At 38.1% G+C, this 26,030-nt stretch overlaps 1 protein-coding gene across 1 annotated transcript in view; it reads right to left on the reverse strand.

Moving 5' to 3' along the window:
- The window catches only part of REEP2 (receptor accessory protein 2), a 178,437-nt gene that overhangs the window by 37,650 nt on the left and 114,757 nt on the right, over window positions 1-26,030 (reverse strand). Inside the window, exon 7 of the mRNA XM_053719819.1 lies at window positions 5,002-5,162. Within this exon, the coding sequence (XP_053575794.1) occupies window positions 5,002-5,162 (161 nt within the window). The remainder of the gene's footprint in view (window positions 1-5,001; window positions 5,163-26,030) is intronic.

A 26,030-nucleotide genomic window follows, 5' to 3' on the forward strand; every position in this document is an offset into this window, starting at 1 on the left:
CTGCACAACCGAGGCCTGAAAATAGGCCCCTCCTACCTCACTCAAGTTTTGAGGCCTAACAGAAAAACACCAGAGTGTCTCTTAATTAACCATGTGGGTTAAAAAACCTTAAAACAAGCCATAATGACCCCTTTAGTCCCTTCAAAAAAACGTTATAATTGCATCATTTACTGAATAAACAAAAACGTTTTTACCAAACAGTGTCACCAGTAACTAATGAGCCCTTCATGCAAGCTGAAATTCCTATCCAAGTGTCTGAATACAGCTTACCCTTCCCTCATGGGGATATTGCCAGCCTTTTCTAGATATAACAGTCTGTCTAGAAAAAAATAGACTGAACATACCTTAATGCAGTTTAGCCTGCAAACTGTTCCCCCAACTGAAGTTTTCCTGTACTCTTCAGCCCTTGTGAGAACAGCAGTGGATCTTAGTTACAAAGTGCTAAGATCATAATCCTCCTTGCAGAAATCTTCATCCCTTTTCTGCCAGAGAGTAAATAGTACACACCGGCACCATTTAAAATAAACTTTTGCTTGAGAAAATAAAAACCTAACATTTTTAGTCACCACACTCCTCTTTGCCCTTCCTAGCAGTTAAGCAGGCAGAAAGAATGACTGGGGGGGAGCTAGGGGGGAGCTGTGTGGGCAGCTCTGCTGTGGGTGCTCTCTCTGCCACTTCCTGTGGGGGAGGAGAATGTCCCACAAGTAAGGATGAATCCGTGGACTCGATACATCTTACAAGAGAAAAAAACTGTACAATTTGTGGAAGAAATGTTCCAACTTCCCATAAAGTTATACTTAATGAGAACTTTAACCAGGAAGCTAAAGTAAAAACTGAAGTCATCTGACTTATACATGGACAAATTATTATTATTTTAGATATTATGTAAGATTGAGAACAAATTAAAGGGACATTAAACCCACATTTTTTAATTTCATGATTCAGATAGAGAATACAATTTTAAACAACTTTCAAATTCTTTAACAAATGATATTTAAAGATTGCAGCAAATTAGATAATAGAGGTAAATTGGAATGTTGTTTAAAATTGTATTCTCTATCTGAATTGTGAAATAATTTTGTTGGGTTTAATGGCCCTTTAAGGGCTAGATTACAAAGTGAAGTGCTATTTTAACATGTGCCCGTAAAGGGGCAAATCTGCCCCTTTATGGGCGCATGTTGAATAACCAGCCACTAGATCTGGTTAATCCTGCAAGCTCCTGGTAGCACTTTGCGCTAAGCGCAATTAACCAGAGGTCAGACCTAAAGTTAATTAAAAAAAATGTCCCTCAATTGCCCCCCAAATAAAGTGTAAGTTGCTTTATTAAAATGAAAAATATGAGCATATTTTTCTTTTTTTAAAAATAAACTGCACAAAGCATTTATAAGGGGTTAAAGTGAGGGGATGTGGGGTGTTAGAAAAAAATGTCACTGAAAAGTGCCTTTACATTGCGATCTATGGGGACTGTTATCACTGTATATATATATATATATATATATATATATATATATATATATATATATATATATGTATTTGCTTATATACATATAAATTTTATGTGTTACTATGTGAATATAAATACATATAAACCCAAATATATATATTCATTATATTACATTTTAAAATTTGCTGCCTAACTCTGTGCGACTTATCCCTGCGCTGTGCTAGGTTCTCTGCCGTGTCTAGCGGCATCAGAACGAGGCTCCCATTGGACCCTATGGAAGAGCGCTCTCCTGAGCACAAGGCTTCCAGGCAAGGTCGCGTTAGCATTGCGCCTAACTTGGAATACCAGCGAACATATTACTGAGTGGAGCGCAAATATTGCTCACAATTTTGCGTTCCACTCATAATCTAAATGTAGCCACCAATCAGTAAGCGCTACCCAGTGTACTGAACCAAAAATAAGCCAGCTCCTAAGCTTATATTCCTGCTTTTTCAAATAAAGTGAACAAAGAAAAATTGATAATAGGAGTAAATTAGAAAGTTGCTTAAAACCGCATTCTCTACCCGAATCATGAAAGAAAAAATTGGGTTTCATAACCCTTTAAATGGACATTAAACACCTCAAGATATTACTATAAATTGATTAATTACATGTAGTAAAACAACATTGCAAGATATTTTAATTTTTTATTTTGTTCTCCTTTCTTGTAATTTAACTCTGAATATTGTGGGCTTTCCAATTCATGTTAAACATGGAAGTGCAGACACAGCTATATTCCACACAGTCATTGGTTGGTATCCTTAAACAGAGGGAATCATACTGGATCTTTGAACTAGGTACCCTAGAACCAAAGGGTTTAAATAAGGACTGGGATCTTTCTATTTTTTTATAATTGATTTTCTGTAGTTTTTAAGCTATGGTTTTGCTTTAATAAGCATAAGTATATAAAAGCATAAGTATATAAATTATACTGATGGTTAGAATTCAATGTTGGATTTAGACCTTTTGAATAAGCTACAAATAATCTTTTGCTGATATGTTTTTTTGAAATACGACATTTCTCTGCATTAGAAATGATTGCATTCTAGCGATGTACTGTTTGAAAGTAATGTGAAGAGTTAACTGCTCCATAGTGCCACCTAGTGGTACAGGTGTATATAAAGGATCATAATTTGTTTGTTAAGTTAAGGCATGAGGAAGGGTTGAGAGCCCGAAACGTCGCCTAATTTTTCTGCCTTTATGATTGAATAAATACATATTTCTGCTGTCACCTTGCTTGCTATATCTCTGGATTCTTTTGGGGTCTAGGGTAGTGGCCCCTAGGTGACTTGCAGATGCACTAATTGGGTGCTGGGACCGATTATACTGATTTTGACTCTAAATTCCAGCGGGTGGCCAAAAGCAGCGTTAGGACCCCTTGCTTTTGACGGCTAACGCCAAACTCTAAATCTAGCCGTGAGGTACTGGTTTGGCCTATTCATCAGAGACAGCTGAAGACAGCCTCTAAAGCACTTTAGTAGCAGCAGAATTGTACACCATAAGCCTTACTAGTAAGCTGCATATAAGCTTCTTACATATCTGTATCAGAATTAATTGCTATTATTTGCTAATAAAAAAAAAAAGAACTTACCTACTGAAGACAAATCTAAGGAGTCTGTGTGAATATGTAAAAAAAACTTTCTTACCTGAACTGATCTGTTTCAGAATCAGTAACAAGACAAATAAAACAATAGACAGATTTATTGACATGACTAAGAACCAATTGCTGGTTTGAAACGTTGTTGCTGTATTATGGACCATGTGTGAACAAATAAATGTTTTTTAACTTTCCTTTTGGAGGCTGGAAATCTTTGAATGACAATAGACAGATTATCAGACAAATTAATGTGCTGACTTGGAGGAGGCTTAGCCATCCTAACTGCAGGAATTGTAGTGCACAGAAGTCTAGAATTCTGAATGTTAAATCTGTAGAACTCCCTTGTACAATGGAACAGAGAGTAGCAATTCCTTTAAAAAAAATGTATCCAGTTAAAAAGCATAAAAGATCCTACAGAATTGCAAAGCTAAAGTTGAAAACACACACATTATACCTCTCTCTATATAAATCTCTCTAAATGGGGACAGTTATAGCATGCTCCATTATATACCCAAGCAACTTTATTGTGTAAAGGAATATACACAACAGTAAACAAATAATATTGCAATATGTAACAGGGACTTTATCATAAAGGCACACAGAAATAAGAATGCCACAAGAAAATAAGTTTAATGAGCTTAAACAGCCACTGAAAAAGTAAACACTGCTATATTATAACTGCTAATTAACCAAAATAAAATCCTTGGTAAAAATAAGCAATTTAACTACCCCCAAGCTCTTGATGAATAGGGTTCTCACCCCCTCCAAAGAAAGGGTTTTACTAATTAAAGCCAACACCACTGTGAGACCACTGAAAGACTGCTGCACCTTCTTGGTAGAAGAACTGAAACAGGAGGGAGCGCTAGTCCGATGGAAAATTCCCCGACAAAAAAACTTTTGAGAGCGCACACAAAACTACTCAGGTAATGCACTAAGTCGCCTCTCCCATCCATTGTTTCATCTAAGAGTTGTAACACCAAAAAAAATTGTACACAGTGTTACTGAGTTAGAGCGCTAAAGAAATTTTTAAACTCAAAATAAAAATAGTACATGGATAATTTGCTACCATTTCAAAGTGCACAAAAACACTTATTTTGACATAAAGCCCCTTAAATAAATGTGAAGCAATGCACATGAATAAGAGCATATAAAAAGTAAATGTGTATACTAACTCTGGCTCAAGTCTGTGTGAATCTTGGTATGTCCCCTGGCTATGCTATACATAGTAAAATGTATCTACGTGTGGGCTTTTTGAGTGTTTTATACTTACAGTACCTAAACAGCACCCATTCTACCGTGCTTACCAGCTTCAGAGAAGACTGCATTCAGTAGAGAAGACCATCCAGTGCTCTGCAAGCAACAGAAGAGGATTTTAAGAGAAGTATCATGACGGACCAACAGGAGGAGGCTAAGGGACAGGTTCCTGAGACACCTTAAGCAGGTTTGTGACTAAATCCCATAGGGAAATTCAATGTCACTACTCAGTACTCCATACACCCCTCTGACCAATATCAGAGGGATAACAAGTCTCACATACGTCTGAGAACCCCTTTAAACATAGAATCTGAAGCACCTCAATTTTTTACCTACTCCTGTAGAGGCAAAGATAAGACTGGGTTACAAGAGAGGGGAGAGGGATGAAAATCTTGTGGAATGTTGGGTGTCTTTGCCTCCTCCTAGTGGCCAGGAATGAAATCCCATTGGTAATGGCTCGTGAACGCTCACCACCTTATGAAAGAAAACATCTATTACATTTAAAAACGCATAAACACTGCATTGAAAAGGTTACATTTTGTAATGCAAAAATATTTCAACAATATATGAATACACAACAGATTTTTTATTATTAGCTTAAGAAATATTTATACTTTTTAACTCTGATGTGCAAAAAGTAAAAATATATTTTAATTAGACACATTACCTCAACTTTTGTAACTTTTTTGACACTTTTGACACTGGCTGTACGCTTTGGGACTTTTTCAGTGGCATCTTCATCTGACTGTTCTGTTTTTGCATCAGATTGCTCTCCATCTGACTTGGCACTATGACGCTGATCCTCAGAAGCTAAGCAGATTGTTTGCACTGTGAAAAAAGCAAACGTGATAAACTGAACTACTACCTGAAAATGACTTCTTCTTTCAAAGCATAATGCAACAGTAAATAGCAAATATATACATAAAGTATATTAAATAAATAGTATATTAAATAAATACATAAAGGTATGCTTGTAAAGTATTATAGGGTCCTAATATCTATCTGAGAAAAAGCTGGCACATTAATATTGTGGAATGGAAAAACAAGGTAAATGTATGGATAAACCGTGTTATTTAAGATCTAAAAACATACCAAATGTAAAAAATAAGAAACATGGAGTATCTTAATGGTTCTAAACATTTACTAACAGGTTTATTCACATCATTCATATTTCTGACGTGGCTGCAAAGCTTTCTTTAGGGCAGTGGCGTCACTAGGGTTGGTGTCACCCGGTGCGGTATTTCATGGTGTCACCCCCTATTAATGTTTGGTTGTTTGTTTTTTTTTTACAAATGTTACTCATAAATTGTAACTTCCATATAACTCTCTTGGTATCCTTCATTGAAAAGCATACCTAGGTAGGCTCAGGAACAGCAATGCACTACTGGGAGTTAGCTGCACACATGTGCCTCTTGTAATTTGCTCACCCAATATGTTCAGCTAGCTCCCAGTAGTGTATTACTGCTCCTTCAACAAAGGATACCAATAGAATGAAGCAAATATGATAATATAAGTAAATTGGAAAGTCACGCACCCATAATAAAAAAATGGATGTCATGGATTTAATACAATTAGAAAATAAAAGTGGTTAGGCACCTATTTCTGGATTCACTACCTTCCATAGGCACAAAAAGCATCCCTGGGCATTGGCAAATTAATCACATTCATAATGCAGTGTCTTGCTTCATTAGGTGATGTGTTAGCAGGATATGTGTAAGTTTAATGTTCGCTAACCATTATAAGGACATTATTATAAATTAATACGTTGTGTGCATTAACCCCTGCAAATCAGCTAAACAAATATACAAACTTGTGCTTAGTAAAGAAAGAGGATATACAATTGCAGTGCATATAGCTATAGCATCAGTGACAGTGAAGATCAAGGAGCTTAGCAGTATAAAACTGTCTGTATAAAACCTGGCTGTATAAAACTGTAGCTGATCAGCAGAACAAGGCAGCAGCCTTCAGTGATAAAAATCAATCAATCATATATTTATGTAATGATATTATAATATCATTACATAATTACAGTATATGATTGATTTTTTATCAATTATATATATATATCCTATTATATAAAAGGTCAAGTGTGTTTGTCCAAAGCTGTCATGTGCAGTAGAGACAGCACGAACACAAACACACCTGGCCTTACCTGACAATCCATGCTGTTTGCGGTGAAAGTGGGAGTGACTAGGTGGGATCATGGGCGTGGCCGGACGGGAGCGTGGTCAGGTGTGGCAGGGGCGTGGCCGGGCGCAGTCGGCGTGACAGAGGAGAAAGAAATATAAGAAAGGGGGAGAGACAAAAAGAGATAGGAAAGAGCTAAAGAGAGGGGGGGGAGACAAAAAGAGATAGGAAAGAGCTAAAGAGAGGGGGGGAGACAAAAAGAGATAGTAAAGAGCTAAAGAGAGGGGGGGAGAGACAAAAAGAGATAGGAAAGAGCTAAAGAGAGGGGGGGAGACAAAAAGAGATAGGAAAGAGCTAAAGAGAGGGGGGGGGGAGACAAAAAGAGATAGGAAAGAGCTAAAGAGAGGGGGGGAGAGACAAAAAGAGATAGGAAAGAGCTAAAGAGAGGGGGGGAGAGACAAAAAGAGATAGGAAAGAGCTAAAGAGAGGGGGGGAGACAAAAAGAGATAGGAAAGAGCTAAAGAGAGGGGGGAGAGACAAAAAGAGATAGGAAAGAGCTAAAGAGAGGGGGGAGAGACAAAAAGAGATAGAAAAGAGCTAAAGAGAGGGGGGAGAGACAAAAAGAGATAGGAAAGAGCTAAAGAGAGGGGGGAGAGACAAAAAGAGATAGGAAAGAGCTAAAGAGACGGGGGAGAGACAAAAAGAGATAGGAAAGAGCTAAAGAGAGGGGGGAGAGACAAAAAGAGATAGGAAAGAGCTAAAGAGAGGGGGAAGAGCAGAAGAGAGGGGACAGTGCAGAAGAGGGGACAGTGCAGAAGAGGGGGGACAGTGCAGAAGAGGGGGGACAGTGCAGAAGAGGGGGGACAGTGCAGAAGAGGGGGGACAGTGCAGAAGAGGGGGGACAGTGCAGAAGAGGGGGGGGGAGCAAAATAGAGGGGAAAGAGAAAAAGAGAGGGGAAAGAGCAAAAGAGAGGGGAAAGAGCAAAAGAGAGGGGAAAGAGCAAAAGAGAGGGGAAAGAGCAAAAGAGAGGGGAAAGAGCAAAAGAGAGGGGAAAGAGCAGAATAGAGGGAAGAGAGAGATAAAGAGAGGGGGGAGAGAGGGCAATAGAGAGGGGGGAGAGAGGGCAATAGAGAGGGGGGAGAGAGGGCAATAGAGAGGGGGGAGAGAGGGCAATAGAGAGGGGGGAGAGAGGGCAATAGAGAGGGGGAGAGAGGGCAATAGAGAGGGGGGAGAGAGGGCAATAGAGAGGGGGGAGAGAGAGCAATAGAGAGGGGGGAGAGAGAGCAATAGAGAGGGGGGAGAGAGAGCAAAAGAGAGGGGGGAGAGAGAGCAAAAGAGAGGGGGGAGAGAGAGCAATAGAGAGGGGGGAGAGAGAGCAATAGAGAGGGGGGAGAGAGAGAGAGCAATAGAGAGGGGGGAGAGAGAGAGAGCAATAGAGAGGGGGGAGAGAGAGCAATAGAGAGGGGGGAGAGAGAGCAATAGAGAGGGGGGAGAGAGAGCAATAGAGAGGGGGGAGAGAGAGAGCAATAGAGAGGGGGGAGAGAGAGCAATAGAGAGGGGGGAGAGAGAGCAATAGAGAGGGGGGAGAGAGAGCAATAGAGAGGGGGAGAGAGAGAAAAAGAGAGGGATAGAGAGAAAAAGAGAGGGATGGAGAGAGAGAACAAAAGAGAAGGGGGAAAGAGAACAAAAGAGGGGGAGAGAGGAGGGAGAGAGAGAGCAAAAGAGAGGGATGGAGAGAAAGAGCAAAAGAGAAGGGGGAGAGAGCAAAAGAGAGGTGGAGCGAGAGAGAGCAAAAGAGAGGGGGAGCGAGAGAGCAAAAGAGAGGGGGAGCGAGAGAGAGCAAAAGAGAGCGGGAGAGAGAGAGCAAAAGAGAGGGAGAGAGAGGGAGCAAAAGAGAGGGGGGGAGAGAGAGAGCAAAAGAGAGGTGGAGCGAGAGAGGGAGCAAAAGAGAGGGGGGAGAGAGGGAGAGGGAGAGAGGGAGCAAAAGAGAGGGGGGAGAGAGAGGGAGCAAAAGAGAGGGGGGAGAGAGAGGGAGCAAAAGAGAGGGGGAGAGAGAGAGGGAGCAAAAGAGGGGGGAGAGAGAGGGAGCAAAAGAGAGGGGGGAGAGAGAGGGAGCAAAAGAGAGGGGGGAGAGAGAGGCAGCAAAAGAGAGGGGGAGAGAGAGGGAGCAAAAGAGAGGGGGAGAGAGAGGGAGCAAAAGACAGGGGGAGAGAGAGAGCGCAAAAGAGAGGTGGAGAAAGAGAGAGCGCAAAAGGGAGGGGGGAGAGAGCACAAAAGAGAGGGGGAGAGAGCACAAAAGAGAAGGGGAGAGAGAGCAAAAGAGAGGGATGGAGAGAAAGAGCAAAAGAGAGGGGGGAGAGAGAACAAAAGAGGGGGGAGAGAGGAGGGAGGGAGAGAGAGAGAGAGAGAGAGAGAGAGAGAGCAAAAGAGAGGGATGGAGAGAAAGAGCAAAAGAGAAGGGGGAGAGAGCAAAAGAGGTGGAGCGAGAGAGAGCAAAAGAGGTGGAGCGAGAGAGCGCAAAAGAGAGGGGGAGAGAGCGCAAAAGAGAGGGGGAGAGAGCGCAAAAGAGAGGGGGGAGAGAGCGCAAAAGAGAGGGGGGAGAGAGCGCAAAAGAGAGGGGGGAGAGAGCGCAAAAGAGAGGGGGGAGAGAGCGCAAAAGAGGGGGGAGAGAGCGCAAAAGAGAGGGGGGAGAGAGCGCAAAAGAGAGGGGGGAGAGAGCGCAAAAGAGAGGGGGAGAGAGCGCAAAAGAGAGGGGGAGAGAGCGCAAAAGAGAGGGGGAGAGAGCGCAAAAGAGAGGGGGAGAGAGCGCAAAAGAGAGGGGGAGAGAGCGCAATAGAGAGGGGGAGAGAGCGCAATAGAGAGGGGGAGAGAGCGCAAAAGAGAGGGGGAGAGAGCGCAAAAGAGAGGGGGAGAGAGCGCAAAAGAGAGGGGGAGAGAGCGCAATAGAGAGGGGGAGAGAGCGCAATAGAGAGGGGGAGAGAGCACAAAAGAGAGGAGGAGAGAGAGCACAAAAGAGAGGAGGAGAGAGAGCAAGGGATGGGACCGCTGTACTGCAAAAAATGGCCCGTGTGGATGGGCTTTAGGACTAGTATATATATATATATATATATATATATATATATATATATATATATATATATATATATATATATATATATATATATATAAAATTATCTTACAGTTGAGTTGCCCAGATTGATCTTCAACAGTCCTCCTGGCTCTGTCCTGGTCTAGACTCCTGGCTGTGTCTGGGTCACTAGAGTCTAGACTTCAATTGCTGGCTTGCTGCTAGTGCTGATCGCCGCTGCATCAGTGTTGCAGCGGCTGCCTAAGTCTCCCGCTTCTTTTTCTCTGTCCTTCGGTGCTGCTATCTGGTCAGACACGTGACTGCAACTACTGCTCCTCCAACCTCCCTCTTCATCTCCAGTCTAAAGCAAGGCAAGCATCTGTGATGGGATGGTGGGTGCGGGGGCGGGGCATGATCAAAGCCAGCAACATGGATGGGGGTGGCAGGTGGACCTGTCAGAAGTTCAGCTGTCCTCCTGGCTCTGTCCTGGTCTAGACTCCTGGCTGTGTCTGTGTCACTAGAGTCTAGACTTCAATTGCTGGCTTGCTGCTAGTGCTGATCGCTGCTGCATCAGTGTTGCTGTGGCTGCCTAAGTCTCCCGCTTCTTTCTCTCTGTCCTACGGTGCTGCTACCTAGTCAGAAACGTGACTGCAGTTCCTGCTCCTCCCACCTCCCTCTTCATCTCCAGTCTAGAACGAGGTAAGCGGCTGTGATGGAATGGTGGGTGCAGGCGCATAATCAAAGCCAGCACGTGGATGGGGGTGGCGGGCGAACCTGTGATTATCATCTGTATGTAAACATGATAATGACATGTCTTCAATGGGCCAATATGGTGATAAAATTGCTTGATGTAAAGTAACACAATTACATAGCGCTAAACTAAGTTAAGGCACCCAAAGAAAAAGAATGGCAGGCACTACTCGGGGGTGAAATTCAAACAGCAGTTTATTAGTTTAAGCCACACATAAACAAAAACAGGCTTAAAATAACTCCAGCAACATACGGACAGAAGGGTAGACACAGAGGGACAGACTGCCTGACGCGTTTCGCGCCCCCTAGTGGCGCTTAATCATAGGCTAAGTTAGTAACAGCAAGACACCCCTTATATACACACAAGGGAATTAACCCTGCCCCCACCAACAATTAATTTTAAAACATACTAATGTATTCTTTAATGTATTTAATGCTGAGGCAATTGAGTTATAAAAGAGAGACATAATATACCACCCTGCAATTGTTATAAATCTATTACTAGTATAGATATTAAAGAAATAGATACTCCAATTAGGCTCACAATGAGACAGAAAAGCGCAAAAAGGGATACAGAAAAGACACAAAAAGAGAAGGGGAAAATTAAAAGACTAAATAAGTTAATATCCAAAATTATTATCCAAAATTGTTTATCAGCCTAGTCAAAAAAGCCAATACTCCTATATTAAAACACATATACTGAATAGACAAAAGAGTACAAATTCAATAAATAAATTATTCAAATGGTCTTCCAATTCATAATAAAAATAATAATAATAAATGTATATTTAGTACACAAATTAAATTTGAAAGGAGTCCATGTATCAATGTATATGTGTAAATAGAGTATATAGATAAAACCTAAGTATCAATAAAGAAATTGATGTCACATTCCTTATTCATGCCATTAGGTATCCTAGTGTGTAATTTTAGGATCCAGTAAAGTTCTTTTCTATCTAGGATTTTATTTTTGTTACCACCCCTTGGGGGGAGGGTGACTCTATCAATGACTTGTATTGACATGTCTGCAATATGACTAAAGTGATGATAATTGAAATGGTTAGCTACTGCAGAGTCTACAAAATAGTTTTTAACATCCCTAATATGTTCACCATGTCTTGTTCTTATCTCACGTGACGTTTTCCCTACATATTGGCTTTTACATAAATTACAGGTAAGTAGGTAGATCACGTAAGAGGTTCTAAAATTAGCATAAAAATTACCTACTATTATATTCATGCAAGTCGTGCATTGTCTACCACCACATTTAAAATTACCCTTCTTTGAAAGCCAGCAAGTGGGATTTCGGTGGTTTTTGGTTGTAACCATACTGGGAGATAGAAATCTAGATAGAGTTTTAGGCTTTCTTGAGACAAAGCGGCAGTTGCCAATCAGGGGTTTTAAGATTGGATCACCCATTAGTAAATGGAGATGTTTTTTAAGTATACCAACTATACTCATGTATTGTGGTGAATACTCAGTAGAGAATACCACAGAGTCCCCTGACACATGTTTTTCAGAGCCATGTCTCTTATTTAGCCTATAATTATTAGTTTTAACATGCTGTCTGCATATTTCTAAGTCTTTTTCTTGGAAAGACAGGGCAAGTTAGATGATACAGTGAGACTATATATAGGTGATGTTCTGAGATTTCTACTAACACACAACTTTTTTTCTTTTGACGGAGAGTTCTATCTGCAGATAAGGGGGACTGCCATGGGGGCAAAATTTGCCCCGGCTTTTGCCAATATTTTTGTTGCCTGGTGGGAGCTAATGTACGTTTACTCCCCCACCAACCCCTGGTATGGACAGATAGAGCTCTTCGTCAGATATATAGATGACCTGCTCCTAGTGGTGCGCAGTGATAGGGATCCAGATCTTTTAAATAGTATGCTACTCTATTTCAGCACTAATGAATTGGGTTTGAAATTTACTGGCGAAATGAATACTAAAGAGATACATTTTCTTGATCTTACACTGTACACCGCTGGGGACACGATCATGACAAAAACATATAGGAAGAGCACTGCTGGAAATACAATCCTGCATGCCGCTTCTCAACATCCATCTCATTTGATTAAAGCTATTCCAAAGGGTCAATTTATCAGACTTCGTAGGAATACGAAGTCTGATAAAATTTATGATGAACAATCTTTGGAGTTAAAAAACAGACTCATCAACAGAGGATACAACCCCGATGACGTAGAAATATGCAGACAGCATGTTAAAACTAATAATTATAGGCTAAATAAGAGACATGGCTCTGAAAAACATGTGTCAGGGGACTCTGTGGTATTCTCTACTGAGTATTCACCACAATACATGAGTATAGTTGGTATACTTAAAAAACATCTCCATTTACTAATGGGTGATCCAATCTTAAAACCCCTGATTGGCAACTGCCGCTTTGTCTCAAGAAAGCCTAAAACTCTATCTAGATTTCTATCTCCCAGTATGGTTACAACCAAAAACCACCGAAATCCCACTTGCTGGCTTTCAAAGAAGGGTAATTTTAAATGTGGTGGTAGACAATGCATGACTTGCATGAATATAATAGTAGGTAATAGTTTTAGTTCCTCTTATGACAATAAAACTTACCAAATAGATTTTTATGCCAATTGTAGAACCTCTTACGTGATCTACCTACTTACCTGTAATTTATGTAAAAGCCAATATGTAGGGAAAACGTCACGTGAGATAAGAACAAGACATGGTGAACATATTAGGGATGTTAAAAACTATTTTGTAGACTCTGCAGTAGCTAACCATTTCAATTATCATCACTTTAGTCATATTGCAGACATGTCAATACAAGTCATTGATAGAGTCACCCTCCCCCCAAGGGGTGGTAACAAAAATAAAATCCTAGATAGAAAAGGACTTTACTGGATCTTAAAATTACACACTAGGATACCTAATGGCATGAATAAGGAATGTGACATCAATTTCTTTATTGATACTTAGGTTTTATCTATATACTCTATTTACACATATACATTGATACATGGACTCCTTTCAAATTTAATTTGTGTACTAAATATACATTTATTATTATTATTTTTATTATGAATTGGAAGACCATTTGAATAATTTATTTATTGAATTTGTACTCTTTTGTCTATTCAGTATATGTGTTTTAATATAGGAGTATTGGCTTTTTTGACTAGGCTGATAAACAATTTTGGATAATAATTTTGGATATTAACTTATTTAGTCTTTTAATTTTCCCCTTCTCTTTTTGTGTCTTTTCTGTATCCCTTTTTGCACTTTTCTGTCTCATTGTGAGCCTAATTGGAGTATCTATTTATTTCTTTAATATCTATACTAGTAATAGATTTATAACAATTGCAGGGTGGTATATTATGTCTCTCTTTTATAACTCAATTGCCTCAGCATTAAATACATTAAAGAATACATTAGTATGTTTTAAAATTAATTGTTGGTGGGGGCAGGGTTAATTCCCTTGTGTGTATATAAGGGGTGTCTTGCTGTTACTAACTTAGCCTATGATTAAGCGCCACTAGGGGGCGCGAAACGCGTCAGGCAGTCTGTCCCTCTGTGTCTACCCTTCTGTCCGTATGTTGCTGGAGTTATTTTAAGCCTGTTTTTGTTTATGTGTGGCTTAAACTAATAAACTGCTGTTTGAATTTCCCCCCCGAGTAGTGCCTGCCATTCTTTTTCTTTGGATTACATACCTTGGGCCTGATCTCCCTGGCTACGGCACTCCGGACTAACTGATTCATTATTGGAGGACCCTGTGACCCTGTGGTCTACCCGTAGTTCCGGTTCCGGATTAGTGCAGCCGCACGCCGAACTTCCCTTCTAAGTTAAGGCACCACAGTTCCTGCTTGCCAGTGCCTGCGTGGTGTCACCCCCCTGAGCCTGTCACCCAGGTCCGCACCCCCTGCACCCCCCAGTGACTGCTTTAGGGGAGTCACAAGAGTCAAGCTAACATCAGAGCTACGTCATCACTTGCTTAATCAAGTCGGGAGGGGGGGCAATTAAACAAAATTAAGTATATAGGGACAAATTATGTTTTTTCCCCCTTTCCTTAGAAAGAAGCTAGTAAACAGGATTTTATTACATGGACTGACTCCTATTTTGCATAAGCCTTTTCCTTTACTGCTCAACAGTCATTCAAAGTAACAATAAACACATTAAATATTTAACATAGAAAACACAGAGATGAATATGGTAACCAATGAAAAACAACCCTGGATGGTGTGATCTATTTCAGACCAATAAGAAAAGTTAATTTTGCTATAAACTGTCCAAATAGTATCCCAACTGCCTCTTTGAACTTTGCTGCTCTCAAAGATAAGTATTTTGCAGTGCTTCAATATATCTTAATATGAGTTTCTTTTGAATAAAATGTACATTCCAATGAGTTTTAATTTATGTTATTACATATCGTAATTTTTATTTCATTTATTATTTTGTTTTCTTTTATAGTTTTTTATTTTACTTTTATTCTAAGGTTAATTTCTTATTAATATTTGATTAACCTTTATTTTGCTATTCCTTATTTACTATTCCTTATTTTCTTTTTATTTTAAGCTGTATACTTCGTTTTTTCTTTTTGTTTGTTTTCCGTTTTTTAATATTATTTGCCCATTCCGGTTATTTTCTATTATTACTTTTTAGTTACAACATCTATTTGCTTCCCTGATTATAAATTTCAATCCGGACAGCTCCCTTGCTGTATTCGACTTCGGGATCCATTTTGTTTGCTGTTACGTCTTGGCCATGCCCACATTCTGACGCATCCATTTCCTTTCTGCCGACGTCTGGTTTCCCGCCTCTGATCTCTAATGGTCCGCCCTCACCTCAGAGATTTGGCATTCGTTCTCAGATATCTAGCAACTTTGTTTCTGTATAGTTGAATTATCTTTTATTGCTGCTGACTATTTATTAATTTGACAACTTTAGTTTTGACTGTTACATTTTAGGTATAAAATATTTATATTACACCAATTTAATTTCAATAATATTTTTATTGGGTTATTAGTTAAATTATATCATTTAAGTACCTTATATATACTTATAGATTTTACATTTTACATTACTTTATTTCAAAATGCATGCAGATGAGTCTAATTCTCTCTCTGAGGAGTCTGCTACAGACATGTTTGATAATTCCATTACAGACTACAGAAGTCATTTTAAGACAGCATCAAGATCTGTCAATGAGGATGTTAATTCCCCTAGAAAAGTGAAACAAAAAGAAAACATTTATCTAAAACACAAAAATATTTTATTTAAAAAGAAATTTAACAAAGGAGCTTTTCATTCTGCTAAATCCAGACAACAGAGTTAATTCTCCTATTGCAAAAAATAAAATTATTTCTTAAGAATCAGATTCTGAAGCTGCAGCTCCTACTAAAAAAGCAGCCAAGACGAAAGTAGACTTAGTTTGAGTTTCTACATCTGAGTTTTCAAACTCCAGTGCAAATAATGATGATTTATCTTGGCAATCTGTATTTACACAAGAACTTCTGATAGTTCTTCCTCAGATTATATCCCCGAAAAGAAGAAATGTAAAAAATCTATTAAGAAATCAAAAAAAGAAATTGTTACATAATGAGGGACAGGAATTTTTAGATCCTGAAGACTTACAGCACCCTTGCTCCTCTAATTGGAGACCCTCTAAGAGCGTTGCTAAATTTTTAGACCATTGTTCAAGAAAATCACTGTAAAATCCAGGTCCACTTTAAGAGCTGAATGTCCTAGACCTGACTTGCCTCATAAAACTTCTGTTACTCCTGAAGTGGACACAAATATCGTTAAATTTGTAAGTTCCAAAATTTTTAATATTAAAAGAGGACCTGATAAATTTTTAAAAGCTTGTCAGGATAAATATTTGGACACATTAGGTCCTATTACTAAAATGTTTGAGCTGACTGAGGCGGCTATAGTTAACAAATCCACGCTGGATCCTTATGTAATGAGACAGTGGATTCAAAGATTTATTTATCTAATGGGTGATGCCAATACAGCCTTATCTTTTCAACGTAGACTAATTATTTAATGTAAAATTGACCCTAAAATTTCTTGTTTGGGGATCTAGGTTTAAAAGAATTAAACTCTTATGTAAATATCTTCAATTCCTCGAATAAGGTAAAAACTACTTTAAAAAATATTTTCTACCCTACACCTAACCGTGTTTTTGACTGGGTCGGGAAAGTTAGAGGCCATTTTCCCGGTCATCCATACTTCTCCAATAGGCCTCAATATCAATCCTTTCCCCCACCAAGTCAGTCTTTCACAAACTTCTTTCCTTCAAGAGCCCGTCCTTGGAATCTAAGATTTTCCAGAGTGAGATCCCATTCAAGACCTCTCTCAGGTAAGCTATTTTTCTCCACTCAACACATTTTTTCCCCACACAGGGTTGGGGGAAGATTATCCCTTTTTATAAAAAATTGAAAATTCATAACATCAGACGTTTGGGTTATTCAGACTGTTTCAGGTCTTCTCTTAGACTTTATATCTCCTCCATTCCAAAATAATCCTCCAAATCCAATAGTTTTTTTTTTCTTCAAAAACAGACTTAAATCTTTTAGATCAAGAGATAACACATCTTCATTTCAAAAAAACTATAGAACAAGCCACAAACAACAAAAATTATTTTCTTAGCAACATGTTTTTGTGAGAAAGAAAGAAGGATCTCTTCGTTCGAGAATGCCTTTCTATCTTACAATCATTGTCTTATGGACAAAGACTGGTTAGTAAAACTAGATTTAACAGACGCTTACTTGACAGTTCCTATACATCCTTCCCATCGCAATTTTCTCTGATTTATTTGGAGAAATCAGATTTGGCAGTTTACCTCCCTTTTGGTGTATCATCAGCTCCTTGGGTTTTCACAAAAATTTTAAAACCTGTAGTAGCTTGGTTGAGACTAAGAGGTATTAGTCTAATAATTTATTTGGACGATATACTTCTTATGAATCAGGATCCTTCTCTTCTTCTTTCACATTTGAAACTAACTCTTGATATTTTGAAAAACCTAGGTTTCCTTATCAATAACAAAAAAAAAATCGGTTCTTCTTCCTTCTCAAAAGCTGACTTTTCTAGGTTTTTTAATAGGTACATCTCTATCTACTTTGAGTCTTCCCTTGGAGAAAGTAAACAAAATCAAGTTAGAAATTTCTCAATTATAAAAGAAAAAGTTTTTTCCAATCAGGACTCTTGCAAGTATTGTGGGTCTTCTTTCCGCCTCAATTCAAGCAATTTTTCCAGCTCCATTACACTACAGAGCATTACAGAGATTCAATTTTTCTTTTTATTAAAGGAAGGGTTTCTCTTATTCTCACAGGATTTCTTATTCCGAAGAAGCCCGGACCAAATTGATCTGGGGGTTTTCCAATATAGAAGCCTGGAATGGCAAAGCTATATTTGGTTATAGGAAGCCTCTCCAAAGAGAGGTAAGGGGAAAGGTATTAAGTCTATTATAATATCCTTAGAGGGTAGAGCTACATATCCCTATATAGGTAGTGCCTGATACCCAAATATTGTTTATTCAGAAAAATAAAGAGAGAACACAGAAGGTATTTGTGGCACACTTAGCATAATAGAATTAATTTATCAAATGAGGAATGGATAGGGAGGACTGATATAACAAATAAAATATAACATATTGGTCAATTTTAATATATAGAATAGAACAAACAAATACATATACTACACAGAGAGATGATATGGAGATGCCAAAAAAAAAAACATATTATAAGTATCAGTGTGATATAATTTCACTAATTGTCTATGGTGGGATGTGAGTGGCTTGTGATTTGCCTATAGATGTATATGCAAGATTCGAAAATCGGGCAGTCTGTGGTTTGCTACGTTCTTGGGTACAAAATTAATGTTATAAAATATAACAGGACCCCACCATAGTAGTATTCAAATTCCAACTCTCTATATAAAAAGAAAAATTATTAAATTTATCTGACTAGCGGTCAGATTCCAAAGTATCTCATGTGTATTAAAATTCTTTTGATGAATGGTAACATCATCATCTATTAAAGTATAGAGAAAATAAAGTTTAAAATAGTGTTCAAGAAAAGAGCACAAAGATTATTCTAACAAACGCTTCTCATATAATAAAAAAGTATATAGGTGTATAGTGCTCATAGGAAGAGTACATATATAGTATACAAGTGGTCTCATAAAAATTAAATTAAAATTAAATTTTTACAAAGAAAATATAGAAGCAGTGCGAACGCCTGATGCGCATTTCGCCAACTGCTTCCTCAAAGGTGGCCTTTGAGAAAGCAGTTGGCGAAACGTACGTCAGGCATTCACACTGCTTCTACTGTATTTTCTTTAGAAAAATTGTTTTTATTGGTCATAACAATCTTCTTCCGGAACCTCGTAGAGATTTTTGAACGAGGGTAATGTGCTTGAGAGCTCTGGGGAATATATTGCTAGCTTTTCCCCTCTCCTAGCGGTTCATAGTCTTTCGAGGTAGAAGTAGAAACCCATATATGAGACCGCTTGTATACTATATATGTACTCTTCCTTATACAAGCACTATAGACTCAGGTATACACCTATATACTTTTTTATTACAGGAGAAGCGTGTGTTAGAAATATCTTTGTGTTCTTTTCTTGAACACTATTTTAAAATTTTATTTTCTCTGTACTTTAATGGATGATCTTGTTACCATTCATCAAAAGAATTTTTAATACACATGAGATACTTTGGAATCTGACCGCTAGTCAGATAAATTTAATATTTTTTCTTTTTATATAGAGAGTTTGAATTTGAATATTACTATGGTGGGGTCCTGTTATATTATATAACATTAATATTGTACCCAAGAACTTGGCAAACCACAGACTGCCCGATTTTCAAATCTTGCATATACATCTATAGGCAAATCACAAACCACTCACATCCCACCATAGACAATTAGTGAAATTATATCACACTGATACTTATAATATGGTTTTGTTTTTTTTTGGCATCTCCATATCATCTCTCTGTGTAGTATATGTATTTGTTTGTTCTATTTTAAGTCTATTATGCTAAGTGTGCCACAAATACCTTCTGTGTTCTCTCCTTATTTTTCTGAAAAAGCTATATTCGGAAAAGCTCCAAATATTATAGAATCGGATTCAAGCAATTCCGACTGGGGTGCCAGATGTGGTTCTCAAATAATTGGAGGCAAATGGTCAATTTCGGAAAGCAAATTGCATATAAATTGTCTAGAATTGATTGCAGCTTTGTTTGCAATAAAGAGCTTTGTCAAACAAAATTCTCCCATTTCCAATCTTTTACGGATGGATAATATATCTGCAGTTCGTTATCTGAATCGTTTGAGTGGAACTCAATCCAAACAATTATCATATATAACGAAGAATTTTGTACATCAATGTCTCCAAAACAGCATATCTATTCGAGCAGAATATATTCCGAGTTTCTCCAATACAGCTGCAGATTGGGGTTCTCGGTATATATCAGACTCAAGCGATTGGAGATTACATCCAGATGTTTTTCAAAGTTTACAACTTGTCAGAGGTCCATTCTCGATAGATTTATTTGCATCTCGTCTAAATTACCAGATTCTTCTTTTCTTCAGTTCGCGTCCGGATCCAGAAGTGTTAGCAGTAGATGCATTTCTTCAGACATGGCCCCTTCAGGGAGCATATGCCTTTCCTCCGTTTTCAATGATTCCTTGAGTTTTGAATGTCATCAGGAGGAACAAAATTTAGCTTGTTCTGATTTCCCCATTTTGGCCGACTCAATCCTTGTACCAATCTCTTCTGGAAATGTCAGTCCACTTCCCGGTCCTTCATCCTCTCGTTCCCCATCTTCTGTTAGATCCAAACGGAGATTTTCACAACCTAGTACTTCAAGGTTCTCTTCAACTTATTGCATGGACAATTTCAGGGGATCCTGGGCTTCAGAAGGACTTTCTTTTTCAGCTAAATCATTATTACAAGATGCTTGGGCCCCAGGAACCAAAAAATGTTATTTATCATCTTGGTCCATATGGTCTAGCTGGTGCAGTCAAAAACATTTAGATCCCATTTCAGCACCTTTAAATGAAATTCTAAACTTTTTAACTTCTCTATTTGATGCAGATTTAGCTTATAGATCTATTAACATTTATAAATCAGCTATATCTGCGGGTCATGAACTTATTAATAACATGCCTATTGGTCAACATATATCAATTTCCAGGCTTATGAAATCTATTAAAATACCTCCTTCGGCTAAGTATTCTTCCTTTTGGGATATTATTTAATTTTTTCCCTGTTTCAATCTTGGCCTTCTAATGAATCTATTCCTCTTAAACAACTTTCTTGAAAACTCGCAACTCTTCTTTGTCTTCTATCTTGTAGAAGAGTTTGTAACGTTAAAGTCATTGATTTTTCTTCTAAGATGTTTTCTCCTCAGGGAGTCATCTTTAATATATCTAGAAGAACTAAGTATGTTGTCTTCTATTTTTTATCCTTATTTTTCAGAATGTCCTTCTTTGTGTGTTGTTCTTTGCCTCAAAGAATATGAGAAACGTACTTTGTCCTTTAGAAATTCTCTCACTTCTAATCAACTTTTGATTTCTTTTTCTCCTCCTCACTCTCCTATTTCTTCTACTTCCATTAGTAGATGGATCCAATGGATAATTCCTACTATCGTAGCTTTGTGAAGAAATAATCTAGATTTTATTAGAGATACAGACGAGTATTTTCCCTCCCTTTTGCCCTACCCTATTTTTTTGTATATCTTTTATATTTGATGAATAATTTATATATATTTATTTCAGCTCCTGGTCCCTCTCCTTCAGGATTCTGAACGTTTGTGTAATACAAAAGATTATCTTCAAATTCAAGTTCCATATGAAGAAATTTCAACAAGTTCTACAGGATTTCATCCTTGTGGTCAAGTTCCTTCGGATGAACTGTGTTTCAAATTTTTTCTTCTGGTTTTTACTTATGTTTTTTGTATTGGTTTATGGACTCATTTGTGAAGACTTCAACAATATTTTTTCCTCAAGCACCAAAGTTCAAAGAGGCAGTTGGGATACTATTTGGACAGTTCATAGCAAAATGAACTTTTCTGATTGGTCTGAAATAGATCACACCATCCAGGGTTGTTTTTCATTGGTTACCATATTCATCTCTGCGTTTTCTATGTTAAATATTTAAAGTGTTTATTGTTACTTTGAATGGCTGTTGAGCAGTAAAGGAAAAGGCTTATGCAAAATACTTGTCTCTGTCTCTCTAATAAAATCTAGATTATTCCTTCACAAAGCTAGGATAATCGGAATTATCAGTACTGTATTTATCAATAATCTGGAAAGTCAGTACAAATGGATATATAGCTATGAGGACAACCTAAAGTTTAAAATATAGAGTTATGATTATAAGAACTTATGGGGAGAATATATATATGAAACTCAGCATAATATTTAACTTTTAAAGGACCAGTAAATACAGTAGATTTGCATAATCACCAAATGCATGATAATAAGACAATGGCAATTCAAATGAGTAGTAGATTTTTTTCTGACAAATTTCAAATGTTCTTTCCACTCCCCCTGTATCATGTGAAAGCCATCAGCCAATCACAAATGCATATACGTATATTCTGTGAATTCTTGCACATGCTTAGTAGGAGCTGGGTACTTAAAAAGTGTAACTATAAACAGACTGCATATTTTGTAAATTGAAGTAAATTGCAAAGTTGTTTAAAATTGTCTGCCTTATATGAATCATGAATGTTTAATTTTGACTTGAGTGTCCTTTAAGTGACAATGTAAAAAACTAAACAGTTTTCAGCACTACAGTAAAATATAAGTTGTTGAATTATCTAGGCATAATATAGTTCAGTAGCACTTTGAAAGGGGTTACGTACAACTCTACAAATAAAAATTGCCTAGAAACCCTTCAAAGTTTAAATACCTTCAGTAGCACATCCAAATAATAATTAGAAACTTCCATTATATTATAGGAGCTTCGCCGTCCTGGGCACTGACAACTCAGCCCCATCTCCATAACTGATGTTATAAAAATATGGGAGTTATAGGTAGATAAATAGTGGCTCTTACTAATGAAGGCAGCTGCTATTTGCAAGTTAATAGCATAAAGCTCAGTATGCTATATGAAATAAAAGGGGGAAACTTAGTATTATAACAAGACAAGGGAAATATGCCTACAGTCTCCCTATATAAACGGAGTAAGCAATCTAAGCAGAAGAACATTGTAGACGAAGCTATGAGAAATCCTACCATAAAAGAAAAATCAGAACATCTATTTCTGATTAAAGTACGAGACATTGCCTGTAAAACTATCACTTAACTGCCAATAATTCTAAGGAGCAGAGAAAATCCTCCCAAAGTACAAACATTATATAACACAACATTTTAAATAAGACAAACATTCTCCATAAATTATCAAGCAATCATTAGGGTAGACTTTACTAGCCTAATGTCCTTCTCCACAAAGAAAACTGAAATTTTATAAAATGTGTTAATATAAAACCATACTGGTATAAATATCTGCTCTGATCACAGTTACATAATAGCAAAATTAATCCCATGGCAGACCTGACTTTTAGAAAATGGGAGGATCACAATAATTAGTAGCATCTTGAGCTTTATCAGAGTCCTCAGGTCCCCAAACAGAGTTAAATGATCAGCCCATTCCTCTCCTAGGGTAGCCCCATAATAGCCACATCATAGAGCTAAAATGCATCTTCAGGTCCACTAGTCCCTCCGCTATTGCTGTCTCGGAGCGATATTCTGCTGCCTCCGGGAGAGTCGATCTGCTGTCTACAGCTTTTACTCTGTGGGAGCCAGTAATTATAGAAGTCGGAGTAGGGATAAACAACTGAGAGTGAAGCACTCTGCTACGGTTTCTTGCAAGAAGGATCAGAAATCTCTGTCACAAGGGGCTGTCTGAAGCACAAAAAGCGGATTACTTAGTCAGGATGTCTGTTCATTTGCAGAGATAAGTATCAGGAGTAGAAGTTTCTGTGTTTTCACTAATCTCATCGTCTCACAGTCCCCCTGCAGCCACTACATGTCATTTATAAAGTCTTTCTGCTCTGTCCAAGAGGTGCAGGGTGCATAGGGTACCTCCACCTCTATCTTTATAAATGGAATCAACCTTACACTCTGCAATTTGTATGTCCCGAGAGGTAGTGGCAATTAGATGACTGGCCCCATTCTGCTCATCGATCGAGCCAACAATGAAGCACCCCTTAATTAGCTGGCACAACTTTATAAAGTGTTCTTCAAGAAGCATTCATACAGCTTTCTCAAACTCCTACATCCTCTGAGATATATTGATTCTACAAACAGTTATGGCAATAAAGTCCCCCTAAAAAAAACATTCAAATGCAACCGTCCTACACGGGTTACTGGGGGGGGTACTGTGATCTCAGTAAAAGGCCACCGCCAGAGACCTCAATGGTCGAGAACAGTGCTTGAATACCACTCTTACAGCAAAGAAAGGAGTATACAATTCTTCAAGGCGTATTCCATCCATATCAAGCCTTTTCTAGGGTATATGTGTCTGTAGGCTAGGGATAATTGGTGGATTTCCTAGCTTTCACCACCAGCGTCTAATATTGCGACCATATTCAGTCACTGCCTAGTCAAGCCCCCTGTCTGTTGTTCTTCCATCCTTAGGACCACCTTGTTTAACCACCTACCACACAACACCTTTTTAGTTTCACTATTTCTGGGGTCACAAGAACTATTGCACAGATTAGTTCTGTTTTTTCCTGGGGCCACAAAAATGAGTGCGGAGGTATAAACAAATTTCAGCATATTAAATTCATACGTGAACTAGATTATTAGCCAGTCTACTGTAAGACTATTCATGATTTCATTATACAGACAGATCATACAATTTAAAAATAAATACAAATCCAATTTAGTTCTAATATTAAGTATACTTTGTTCTCTTGGTATCCTTTATTGAAGAGCATATCTAGGTAGATAGTGTGCACATGTTTTTAAAACTATATGGTAACAGTTTGGCAAGAATGTTTTAAACAGTGTTTTAGGTTGTGCAAACATATCTTCCATCGAGTGATCAAAAACATGTAACATTGTGTATATCTTTCTTGAAAAACTGCTGCCATATAGTACTCGAGACATGTGCACACTACCTACTTATATATTCTCTTTAACAAATGGTATTAAAAAGAATGAAGTCAATTAGATAAATAAATAAGTAAGCATATTGCAAAAAACAAAATGTATGCTTACCTGATAAATTTCTCTCTTTCCGAATATGGTGAGTCCACGACTTGAGTAATTACTGTTGGGAATATCACTCCTGGCCAGCAGGAGGCGGCAAATAGCACCACAGTTAAACTGTTAAAGGGACACTGAACCCCAATTTTTTTCTTTTGTGATTCAGATAGAGCATGCAATTTTAAGCAACTTTCTAATTTACTCCGATTTGCAAATGTTCTTCATTTTCTTGGTATCTTTATTTGAAAAGTAAGAATGTAAGTTTAGATGCCGGCCCATTTTTGGTGAACAAACTGGGTTGTTCTTGCTCATGATGAATTTATCCACCAATAAACAAGTGCTGTCCAGGGTTCTGGACTTTCTTTTTCAAATAAAGATAGCAAGAGAATGAAGAAAAATGATAATAGGAGTAAATTATAAAGTTGCTTAAAATTGCATGCTCTATCTGAATCACAAAAGAAAAAAATTGGGTTCAGTATGCCTTTAACTATCAGTCCCTTACTCACAACCCCCAGTCATTCGACTGAAGGGAAATGGAGAAAAAGGAGTGACACAAGGTGTAGAGGTGCCTGAGGTTATAGTCAAAAGAGGACTGGCGAAAATCCTTAGTCGCCTGTAAGTAGAATTTAAGAGCAAGTACAACATCCAAATTGTGTTACAAACGTTTTTTTGAAGAAGGATTAGGAAACAGAGCGGGAACAACAATTTCCTGATTGATATTTCTATTAGAAACAACCTTAGGAAGGAAACCTAACTTAGTACGAAGAACCGCCTTATCGTCATGAAAAATAAGATAAGGGGAATAACACTGCAGAGCTGAGAGTTCTGAGACTCTTTGATCAGAAGAGATAGCAACAAGAAACAAAACCATCCAAGATAACAACTTAATGTCTATGGAATGCAACGGCTTAAACGGAGCCAGCTGTAAAACTTTAAGAACAAGGTTAAGGCTCCAAGGAGGAGCAACAGACTTAAAGACAGGTCTGATTTTGACCAAGGCCTGACAAAAAGATTGCATATCTGGCACATCCGCCAAACATTTATGTAGTAGAACTGATAAAGCAGAAATCTGACCCTTCAGGGTACTGACTGACAATCCCTTCTCCAGGCCTTCCTGAAAAAAAAATATAAAATTCTAGGAATTCTAATTCTACTCCAAGAGTAGCCTTTGGATTCACATCAATAAAGATATTTACGCCATATCTTATGGTAAATATTTCTAGTAACAGGCTTGCGAGCCTGAATCATGGTCTCAATGACCGACTCAGAAAAACCACGTTTAGACAGAATTAAGCATTCAATCTCAGCTTTAGAGAAATGAGATTTGGATGAAGGAAGGGACCCTGAATCAGGAGGTCCTTCCTCAGAGGTAGTCCCCAAGGTGACATCTAGGTCTACAAACCACATCCTGTGAGGCCAAGCAGGGGCTATTAGAATCACGGATGCCCTCTCCTGTTTGATACGAGCAATGACTTGTGGAAGGAGAGCAAACAGAGCAAACAGGTATGCCAACCTGAAAACCCAAGGAATCGCCAGCACAT

Source organism: Bombina bombina, chromosome 6 (assembly GCF_027579735.1).
Source record: "Bombina bombina isolate aBomBom1 chromosome 6, aBomBom1.pri, whole genome shotgun sequence".
In the NCBI taxonomy this organism is placed as follows: domain Eukaryota; kingdom Metazoa; phylum Chordata; class Amphibia; order Anura; family Bombinatoridae; genus Bombina; species Bombina bombina.